At 36.7% G+C, this 11,878-nt stretch overlaps 1 protein-coding gene across 3 annotated transcripts in view; it reads right to left on the reverse strand.

Annotated features, from left to right (window-relative positions):
* The window catches only part of LMO7 (LIM domain 7), a 127,017-nt gene that overhangs the window by 45,258 nt on the left and 69,881 nt on the right, over window positions 1-11,878 (reverse strand). For 2 of the 3 annotated variants that reach the window (XM_021707374.1, XM_021707373.1), the window contains exons 6-10: window positions 9,739-9,937; window positions 5,957-6,209; window positions 4,732-5,013; window positions 2,659-3,378; window positions 1,355-1,384 (exon numbers count right to left, since the gene is read on the reverse strand). In XM_021707374.1, the coding sequence (XP_021563049.1) occupies window positions 1,355-1,384; window positions 2,659-3,378; window positions 4,732-5,013; window positions 5,957-6,171 (1,247 nt within the window). In that variant the 5' untranslated portion in view covers window positions 6,172-6,209; window positions 9,739-9,937. The remainder of the gene's footprint in view (window positions 1-1,354; window positions 1,385-2,658; window positions 3,379-4,731; window positions 5,014-5,956; window positions 6,210-9,738; window positions 9,938-11,878) is intronic. The other variant, XM_021707375.1, reaches the window with a different exon arrangement.

Below are 11,878 nucleotides of genomic sequence, written 5' to 3' on the forward strand. Positions count from 1 at the left end.
TTAGGCAGATTACAATATTCAATGTCCTTAAACTCTGTTCCCCTTCTCAAAAACTATTAGCCCTTAGATTTACAAAGTTACAGGAAGTTTGGTAGAAAATATTAAGATATAGTCACATGGTGATTTTGTACTAAGAACATGTAAGTGATTTAATTTTAAGTTTCATTTCTTCTAGAAATGGAAAATATTTCCAGAAAGCTAGTTTTATATTATAATATGCTATTATGTCTACCAGGTGAGCAGAATTAAACAGTGGACCAAAAAAAAAAAAAAAAAAGAGTTATAAATATAGTCCTTGAAACAATATTAGAAATTACAAAGATTTTTGCAATTTTGAAGAGTCAATTTTGCACTATAAACACAGCATGTTACATGTTTTGGATCCCTTGAAATCAAATCATGTGTTTTCGACCCCTTGAAATCAAATCCAGGATTTGATTTCAAAGGATAAAAAATACAGGATTTAGTCAGGGTTGGTGGCTCAGCCTGTAATCCCAGCGCTTTGGGAGGCTGAGGTGAGTGAATTGCCTGAGCCCGTGGATTCAAGACCCCTGCGGGTCGTGAATCACTTACAGATAAGTGAGACCCTATCTCTACAATAAAATTAAAAAAAATTAGCCAGGCGTGGTAATGCACCTGTAGTTCCAGCTACTTGGAAGTTTGAGGCGGAAGGATCGCCGAAGTCCAGCAGGTTGAGGCTGCGGTGGCCGGGAACAGCCACTGCACTCCAGTCTGAGTGACAGAGTGAGACGCCAACTCAAAAAAAAAAAAAAAAAAAAAAATACAGAACTTTCTTTCTATAGTCTAACACTTTGCCCTAATCAGGAATCTTGAAAATAGTTCCAAATACCACTATAGGCAGATCAATGCCTCACCACTAACAAAGCTTTCCATGAGCCGAGTTTGTAGATAAGGTCAGTTGTGTACATTCTAACCTTGACGTAAATGCTGATAGTCTTTTTCCATCACAGATGTTCTAAAATGTAGTTCTTTAACAACCAGAAATCAAAATTTTAGTCTATGCAGCAACCAAATACCAAGACACATGTACTTAATCTTAGGTAAGTGCTCTTGTTACTTTTAATCAACTCATTAAATTTTTAAGAAGAGGAAAAAGGGATGAAGCTGAATTTTAATCTTCTAATAAAGCAAACTATTTGTTATGTAGCACTTCATGCACTGGGCACTGAGAAGCAGAAATATTACGAGTAGGTTGCAAAATAAAAATTTCCCATTTTAAAAATTGCATGCACAGTACACAATATCCCCATTTAGTGCCATGCCAGGACAGAAGTGACTAACACAAAGAACAAACCATATGCACAGAATTTTTACTGTGAACTGCAAAACTTACCCATTCTCACCATAAATCTTTTCAAAGAGTCTAAGAAACCAGAAAATCAAAAATTAAAAAGTAATTTTTATCCAGTTGTATCAGTTTCTAAATGTTCGATGTCTTTTACTTAAGAGTCTAACTGGAGATAGACAAATCTCAAAAGGTTGCTTCTTCTGACCCATTCTTGACCATGTTTCAAGTTCTCATCCATCTCCTCTCTCAAGAAATTCAGATTAAGCAAAATGAAAGATATCCTCAATTTACTCTGAGCCAAAAAATTTGTAAGAAAAGGCTTCACGTTGACAGGAACTGGTAAGTTAGATTCTGATCTACTAATGTTTTCAGCCTAATCAGATTTGTCCATCCCTAAGTTCAATAAACTGAACATTCATCAAAAAGACAAGTTGCATAACACATACATTATCAAAACTACCAAAATTACATACATGTAAAATTCAGCAGACAGTAAATATTATTCATGCATTTAACATCAAAGTTTGCACTGAACTTTAAATTGTATATAAAAATAAGATACAAATTGATTGTACAAGGACCCTAGATCAAAACAAAAATTAAGTTAAATGAAATTTGCAATGCCATATTTTAAGGGAAAATTTTCCTCCCAAAGTTTCACACACTATAAAAAGTGAGCAACACATAAAACCAGAGTATAGCTGGGCTCGGTGGCTCAGCCTATAATCCCGTGCTTTGGGAGGCTGAGGTGAGTGGATTGCCTGAGCCCGCGGGTTCAAGACCCACCTGGGCAACTTGGCGAGACCTCGTCTCTACAATAAATAAAAAAAAACAACTAGCCGGGTATGGTAGTGCACGCCTGTAGTTCCAGCTCCTTGGAAGGCTGAAGTGGAAGGATCGCTGGAGCCCAGCAGGTTGAGGCTATGGTGGCCGGGAACGGCCACTGCCCTCCAGTCTGGGTGACAGAGTGAGACTCCAACTCAAAAAAAAAACCAGAGTATAACCAAACTGTGTCAGAAATGCCAAAACATGAGAATAAAAGTCTAACTATAGATAAAAACTTCATATTGTAGAATAGTACCACAGTCTTGCTTAAGGTCAAAGGCAAGGTTTGGGTATACACCTTCTTAAATAGGCCTAAATGAGTGATTTAGAATATGCAAATACGGAATTGTATTTTTTTCTACAAAATGACTAAGAGTTTTTCAAAGCAAATTAAATGTTTACAGAATGCTTCAAAATGACACACGACATGCAGAATTGAACAACATGATGATGCTTTCTCGCACAAGAAAAGTTACACAAGACCATTCACTTCAAGCAAAACTCTTGCAGAAACACACTCTGACCTCTCAACCATCAGCCGTTTTTTATGCCTAAGTCTGCTGGCCTCCCGGATGGCCTCCCATTTCTGTAAGTCAGCTTCACTGCAGGGGCCAGGGGTAAAACTGATCGGAGGCACAGTGGTTCCCAGTTTCCAAGACTGGATCTTACGAGTCAACATGTCATCTTTCTTCTGCCGATATGAAGGAACTAGTATTCTACAGCTATTACTTTTTTCTTTGGATGGGCATGTCCTTTCAAGTACACAGAGAAATTTTGCTTGAATTTCTGGAGGAAGAGTCCAGGGTTCAGGGAAAGGGACTGGTTGGTATTTATCTGGAGCCCCAGACAGGGGCACTTCTTTCTTCTGTGCTGGAATTCGACGAACAATCATATCATCTTTCTCCAAATCCGGAAGTATAAGTTCACCTTCTCTACATTGCAAAATTATATCTCGCTCTACGGAATCATCATGCTCAGAGAACCTTCTAAAGTCTTCAAAAGCCTGGAGTACATATGGATTTGCGTGGAAAGCCCCAGTCTTTCTGACAAAGAAATCATCGTTCTCTAAGTCAGGATCCAGGACTGACATCTCGAGGTCATCTCTTCTATAGCCTGGTGCATGAGAGCGATTCCTCTTGCGTGTTATGAGCCTTGGGCCAGAAGTGGGATCAATTTTTATATTTGTTTCAGAAGTCAAGATGTCATCAGAGTATGTTTGGAGGGCCTGAAGTAATAAAAACTGACTGATGCACAGAAAGGAAAAAGGAAGGGAGAATCTTATTAAGTTTAAGGAGAAAAGGAGATGAGGTAGCAGACCAACAACTAACCTGTTCCCAAGGGTGAATTATTTTAGGGGGCATGGAAGGGACTCTTGCTAGGAAGAGAGATTAGCATTTAATGCTATCTCCTGTGACTTTTCTGGATAGCATTTAAAGACACAAGAGCAGAGCATACTTCTCAGGAAAGGTGGGTGCCATCAAGGACAACCAATGGGACAGGAACATGGATCAAGCATCCCTTTCTGACACACATATAAGCATGCCTCTCCTTTGTATACACCCCTTACTCATTCCACTAGCCAGAGTAACCTAATTCCTCCCTAGAAAAGAAAGAATGATCTTGGAAGTTTCTAGAGTTGGACACCATGCACTTTATACAATAGGTATATGTAATCAGCAGGAAAAAAAGAAGATAAATTGCTCTGAAGTTTTTTTTTTTTTTCCAGGCTTGCCCTTCCCTGTCTCTACCTAAAAGTTATTTCCTTTCTCCACATTTCCACACGTAGCACACATGTAAAATCAGGTAATTTTTCTAACAAGTTTTTTTTAAGTGATTTTCCAAAATAACTGCCACGTACAATTATTAAACTCACACATTATTATGCTAAAGAAGAATGCTGAAGCCTATAGACTTTCAAGCTGACCTGCTTGTGCAGAAAGCCCTATGTTATACATTATGCTTTTGTACTAAGTCTATTAGGTGAGTAAGGTTTCGTGATTCAGTGCAACCAGTCCCCAGGTTAATGTAGCAGCAACAGCAGGCAGAGGGATGGTTGAGGCCAGAGCCTCAGTAGGCAGGCTCATGCAAACAGGTGCACCTGGGGTCATCTGAAGCACCACTGCTTCTCCAGGCTGCATGGGTGTCCCGTGATTTGCTGGCCCGTTTGGTAGCTAGCTCCAGCAAGAGTGAAGGTCTTTGGTAGTTGCCATCTAGCCTACACTCTGCTTTTTGCATTCTACTAAAAATGGTGGCGCTTCTGTCAGAGCCTGAGTCCTCATCCTCAGAATCTGAATTCCTTCTACTGTGAGCGACATGGAGAAAAGCAGCAAGGAGGGGGAGGGAAGAAGACAGAGAAATGGAGAAAAACAGAACCACCAAAAATAATGTCAAACTCTGACTACATACAGAAAAGGGCATTTTAAGATGCAAATCCTAAGGTTCAAATTTAAACAGAAATTCATTTCAATTACATATGTTCTACAGATGCTAAAGGAAACGAATTAGCCTTTCTCTATTTCTCTCAAAAAATGTACACAGAATCCCAGAAGGAGTATTGAATGAACACTAGAATAATAGAAACATGCACAACGACAAACCTGAATCCCTGAAATTCTTTATACCAAGGTTTATAAGTTTCCCTTTTTATTCTTTTCCAGTTCACATCTTCTGAGGTCCAACATTTGGGAAGAAACTGATCAAAAGAATTCCCAGGGTTTGGCATGATTGGGCTTAGCTTGCGCACATAAAAATCATCCTTAACAGTGTTGGGTATGCTTGATGTCTTTTCTTCTTCCCCTTCCAAATAACAAGAGGAGTTTGAAGGTTCTTTTACTGTTGGCCAGTTCTCCACATGGGTGCCCCAAGTCCTCCTCTGGCTACTGTTCAAAACATCCAACCATGTTAAGACACTGAATGAGCATTTATGACACAGAATACAAAAGGCATGCTTTCCAGCTCGCAAAGTTTATATCACTATAAATGAAGCAAATTAGTTCCCATTCTCATCACCACAGTTTCTAGAACAAAGTTAAGGCATTGTAACTGTATCTTATTTTAATTCAGGAGTAGCTAGATCCACATGGGCCAAAGACACTTGATTAGAAGCTGTGTTAAAAAGAGAAAAATTGCAAACAATTTGGGGTGTTATTTCTGAATTAAGATCAGTGGCATGAAAGACATCCAGATTCAGGACAAATATTTCTGACCTCGTCAGTTCATATAGCCCAGTGGCTAACGTATCAGCAGAAGAAAACATTTGTGGACAAGAGTTAGGAGAGGTGGTTTTCAAGACGAAACTCTGGGGCCTCTTTTTCACTTGAAATCTACGGTTGGCTAAGTCATCCAAAATTATGTCAGGCAACCTTTGTTCATACTCAGAATCCGAATCACTTTCAGAACCACACGCCTCCTTCTGACAGGAAGCTAGATTTGAAAAATCACACTCTGTTCTGCTAATTTGACAGGAAATTAAAGGGTTCTTTTCATGTCCACTAAGATCAATAAAAACAAAAAAGGAAAAAGGTAACACAACAGAGCTCACAATGAACAATATTAAGTCACCTAGTACACTGGAAAATACCAATAAACTGAAGTCACGCATCAAAAAAAAGACCTAGCAAATCATATGCTGACATTCTAAAACAGAAGAAACATCCTCAAGATATGTACAACTAAAAATAAAGGTAAGAAACAAATTCTCGATAGTCCAGTTTAATGTATTATCTACAAAACATAGTTTCAGAGCTATTCATTTGATCATATTTAACATCCCACCAATTCACAAAGCATATTGAACTCAATAATCACATTGCATCCCAGTACCTTGAAAATGTTCCATCTGCTTCTGTATACACTGGGCTTGCCCAGCTTCTTCTGTTATCCTCATTTTTGTCCGGCTTTTTCTTCCTCAGAGGCGCTGGCACATAGGATGGCTGTCTACTTTTGTTGGGTAAAAAGCGATTGAATGGTAAAGCAGACTTGGGTTCAACAGCCGAAATCCTCCGATAGGACATGTCATCTTTATTGTAATCCTGCATCTTGGACGTAAATTCAGAATCTGTGTCACTTTCACAACCTATAAAGAAGGTAGAAGAATTGGCTTTATTCCCTAGATCATCTGCCTAACTGAAACCCACACAGCACGCCTGCTTTGTCTTTCCCTTGGAAACCCAGTGCAGCCGCTGCTAACTGCAGAGAATATTTTTAGAAATTTGTCACGAAGTTGTGATAAGATCCATTAGGAGGAACTTGCTTTGCATACTGGAGCACATGCAGTACATTCTTTTGCATTGCACATTCTAAGCAGGAAAAGTCCTAGTTTGAACCCCTTTCCTTCTCAATCTTCTTTGCCTCAGTGATTTTTCATAAGATTTGTTGATGTAAAGCATATGAATAAAATTTAGCAGGAAAGTCACAGACACATAAGATGACATGCAAAATAAATTCTAGGACTCAGTCATTTAAAATAAGGCATGCAGTTATCTAAAATTGACATAAGGGGAGAGATAAGGAAGGTGCAAAGAGAAGCAAAAATAAAACACAAGCTCACAAATAGGTCTATGAACAAGACCCACGAACGAGAATCACACATTAGATATGAGGAGTTGGACTGGGTGACTTCTAAAGTTCCAAAGGAATCTCGAGCCTTAAGCCTAAAGAAGAGCTCAGAACTCAAGGTTTCTACTAAGGATGGTTTTAGAAGCCATAATGGGAACTTTGTATTTTGATTCAAAATGATTTAAACACAAATTCAAAAGAATACTCTTTGATACATCTCAAGGTCAGATAAATACAAATAGTCACCTGTTTTCTTAAAATAATAATAATAATAATAAATCTGCTTTTTTAAAGATATAGAAAAAAAGGAGAGACAGTCACATCACAGATCAAAGCTGAGTTTCTCTCCTGCCAGCCTGCCACCCTCATTTCTATGTATTTGGAAAGAAGGTGTGCAAGTAAAGGTCTGACAGCTACAGAGCACCTGCAGGGTAAACTTGAGCTAAAGGCAGTCTCCTCTCCTCCCTCCTCCCTGGCAGGAATCTATAGTAAATAACACGGAGAAGAGTCTACAGGAAGTGGTTTAACTTACAGCCATGAGACAGGGGTAGGGTAAGAAGGGAGTCACGGCAAAAGGGAGAAAATATAAGCAGTTTTAACCAGGGGAAGGAGGAGAAGCCAATCTGGTGCCTTCTTTTTACTATCTTCTAAAAAACAAGACATTATTCCCTTGTGTCCAGTGAATGTGTCTGTGGCTTTTACCAAAATTTGTACATGCGCAATTTTAAAATCTTAAATAGACTATTCTACTTCTGAATGTTTAAAGTTAAAATCTTTTTTTTAAGACCAGTGCAGTGCCCTGCATGGTTATGGGGTCTTTTTGTTTGTTTGTTTGTTTGCTTTTTGGGGCGGGTTGCTGGATCTTTTTTTTTTTTTTTCCTAAATACCATTCTTGATATATGAGTTTTCATACAAAACTAGGGAATCTGACACTGAAATTCTAAAAATATTATCCTAAATTGTGGTAATCATCAGTTTGGGAAACAACCCAGTGGGTAGCAGTGAAATATTAATACACTAATCATGAAAAAAAGCTTTATCCTCCCCTAGGGCCTCCACCCTAGGCTTTTTTCCCCCTGCCTAGTTGTAATTACCAAGGCTTCACTTCTGCACTCTTTAAAGAAGGTCTGCAACCCATTTCTCAAGATCAAAAAGGGATGTGACCGTGGCCCTCCTCTGTGGTTACCTGAACCAGGCGCCCAGTCTAAAAAGGATTCAGTCAGAGGACTTTGATTCCACACTATTGGGCCACTGCTTTGGCACCACTGAAGTCTGTATAATACCACAGGCCCTCAATCTTTTCCCCTTCTATTCTTAGTTGGCCAGATATGAATTTAAGCATTGCATGTTGTGGGTTCTTCAGTCAGGACAGAGTAGTATGGTGAGTTCAGAATTTCAGTCTCTGCTTTTACAGCTTTAACCACTTAGATGAATCATAAACTCAGATTCATATCCCTACAAGTATTGTAATTGTAATCTGGGCTATGAAAATATCACACCTAGATAGCAAACAGTCAACAAATGCAGCAGTAATTATAAAGGTTAACACTTAAAGTCTTTCACAGTTTTTTAGTTTCATTTTTAACTACTACCACTCCTCTAAAAGATAAAGAATTTGAATTTTGTGCTACTGTGCTTAATAAATTGAATAATTTTATTTTTGAAAAACAAATTCATTGTATGTTGCCTTGTACATCAGAAGACAAATAAATGACAATGACATGCACACTAGAGTATTTAGGAGAAGTGTTATTCAGAAGATATATTCTGAAATGCCTCAAAAAAATTTAAATAACTTAAGATAATTAGAAATAAATAAAAATTAGTGCAGGGAGGGGGAGAACGGTATACAATAAAGTAAGCATAGTACAATGTTAGATACAATTAGGTGGTAAGTAAATGGTGTTCACTGTAAAATTATTTTAAGTTTGCTTGTGCTTGATATTTTATAATAAATGTGCTAGGAAAAACATCTAGAAATATAAAATATTCCAAATAAACAAACAAAATAAAATCCCTAACAATCAAGCACAAGTTCACAGCCAGCACTTTTCATTTTTTTCATATTGAGTCACAGCTACAACTCTTAATTTTTTTTCATGTTGATGATGTTCCTGAAAGCACAGAAACATTTCAAGGAACTTGAGAGTTCAATCTAGTCAAATCTAAACAGCTAGAAAAATATAGTCAGAAATAGCTGTCGCTACTGGGTAGTCATAGGAATAAGATGCGCATTTAAATAATCGAATTGACCATAAGCTTGGGATTTTTGGGAAAGGTTTCTTCCCATAACAGTAGGACTTTCATTAACATGTTCCTTTCACACTTGCTCCATCCCAGGTTAGCTCTGACCCTGACAGACCAAAAGAGATTTCCCATCACCATGTGAGATATCATGTTACCCAATCTACCAATGTTTAACGCAATACTCTATTAAGATAGATAGCAATCATTTCTTTTCATGGATAGAAATAATTTTTAAAAATAATTCCCTGTTTTTCTTAAGATTTTTCTTTTTATAGTTTGGGGAAAAGCGAGAAAAAAATTACTCAGGAACTAGAAGAGACATTTTGCAGACTCTTATATTACTTCTTATGTTTTGATATGTCAGCTAATAGAACTCATTAACACAAATTATTATGCCTGAATCTGTAGAGAGAAGAGCCAGGATAGACAATCACTCATAAAACAGAACACAGTTAACTGTTTTCTTGCTGTCCTCTCCAAAAATAGAATTTTTTTTTTATTATCATAAAGATGCAGTGTACAATTCAGGGTTAAGTATACAAACATTGATTATGCAGGTACCCTTGTTGATGAGGAACGCAGAAACAGAATTTAAAAAGTGAAACTATCTCCACTACAAGGGTGGGGAAAAAAATCACAAAAAAGAAATCCCCAATTACACTTGGGTCTCTATGGAAAACCACTTCTTGGAGAAATTTTTGCTTAAATAGTTTTTATTCCATTTTTCTACTCTTTCCTGTTCCCAGTTCTATCTTGATATGAAAAAATAAAAATATACAGACAGCCAAAGCACAATTCACCTTCACGTCCCCCTCTCAATGTGATATCAGAGGAGCAGCTAGTCAATGACCTAGAGCCAAAAGAATCCAAGCTTTCAAAGGAATCTTCTCTCTTGTAGTGGCTTGAAGAAGCAGGAAATTCTCCACGGTCAGGACACCAGATATCACTGTAGCCACTGTCCCTGCCACTTCTTTTCAGGCAGCCGAAATCTTCAAGTGCCTAAAGAAAACATTTTTTAAAGAATAGTAAGTCAATATAAGCTTTCAAATATATAATTACTAGTTACTTGTGTGTTTGCATGACTTAAATTGTGCTTCATTTGACAGGTAAGGCAGTGAGATTTCCCTGAACATGAGAAAAAAACTTATGAAAATCAGAAAATTAATCTATAACTGTTTCCTCACAATAAAGAGGTATGCAATATTTAAAGTAACAATAAGGAGATATTCAATATAATTTTTTAAAGTAGCATATATGGCCTATTTAAAAATAAGGAAGAGGACTGTTTAAGAAAAATTAATAATTGGGATCACTGAAATGCTAAAATCAATTATTTAGTTATCTGGCATGAAAGGTATCAAAGAAAAAAATCAACCTTAATTTAGACATCCAATGGGAGATAAGTCAGTAAGATCATATTCAGGCCATCTCCAAGAAATATTGGGGTGGTTTATATTAAATACAAAACCTTAACAATTTTTTAAATAATTTTTTTCAAAGGAGCAAGAACAGTGGGCATATATTTCACAGAATTCATTTATTTTCACTAATTATGAAACCCAGATCAGAGGTCCTGGAGCTGGGTTGTCTTTCTTGTCAAATCAAGGGAAGTATACCTGTTTGCTGACATAAAACTTATTTTCTCTGGATCTAAATAAAATATTTGTTTGGCTCATGTAAGTGATACATTGAAATTTGACAAGTGATATTAACTGTAGGTTTGTGAATTATATGAAGCTTACTCAAAATAAGTAGATTTAATAAACATTCCTCTATGTAAGTTAGTGGCAAAATATAATGACATTTTAACACTAGAATTTGATTAAAATAAATTTTATAAAGCCACTGGCATAGTCCTGACTCATAATGATCAATGATTATCTAGTAACTATAATTTCTAATATGGTGAAGATAATTTTGTAAAAATCAGAAATGTTACTTTCAGATGAGGTTACTAATACAGAAAGTTTAAATAATCTAGGAATTACAACCAAATGTAATATGTAACCTTTGATTACATCACAATTCAGATTTTTTAAAGTATATGAAACATAGATAGAAACAAGAAATTTTTAATATCATTGGGGTATTACATAATAGGGAATTTTGAGTTTTCTTAAGTATAATAGGCATTGTAGATATATAGGGGAGTATTCATACACATAGGAGATGCACACTGAGTATTTAGGGGTGATATCTGCAATTTACATTAAAATAGTTAAAGGATAAATGAATGGATAAATACAAAGGTAGATAAAGACAATATGAAAAACTAGAATAATTGAATCAGATGGTGACCATTTGAGTATTTGCTGTACTACTTTTTCAAATTATTAAGATTTTCAACCTATGGAAAAGTTGAAAACAGTGCTTGCAATGAAAATAAGCAGCTGTCTAAGGCAAACTTTTGACTAATTCTGGATCTGTCACTTCATGGAGCAACTGTTTGACAAGTGTTTGATGCACCAATAAGGTCTAGTAGTTAAACCTATGAGATTTTATATGCTTTAGATTCCAGGCACCCTGGCATTAGAGTTGACATCCTGTCATGAAAATCTAAGTGCCTACCTTACACCCTGCTATTTGCAAGCAGATAGGGAAGCCAGGCCTTGTGCTAGTACCACCAAAATACTTCTCCAAAAACAAAAAAAAAGGTTTTTAAAAATGTAAGTCTTCTGATCCCTCAGGTTTCTTAGACACGTACTTGTTAAAGTTTTAGAGTTCAACACACAGCAAGATAATTTTTGACTTCATAAATATTAAAGTTATTGATAACAGCCACTTCAATTATAAAATAACCTGAGCCTGGCCCGGGTGCCTGGTTTTTAAGGAGGAATTCATCCTGACATGTCACCTAAAATGAGTCACCGCCAACTTCTAAGATGACTCAGGTGCAACAACTTACAACAAAGATTTTTTTTTTTTTTTTTTTGAGTTGGG

This window comes from Carlito syrichta, unplaced genomic scaffold (genome assembly GCF_000164805.1).
Source record: "Carlito syrichta isolate Samal-C Ts95f unplaced genomic scaffold, Tarsius_syrichta-2.0.1 Scaffold316894, whole genome shotgun sequence".
NCBI classification, from domain to species: Eukaryota; Metazoa; Chordata; class Mammalia; order Primates; family Tarsiidae; genus Carlito; species Carlito syrichta.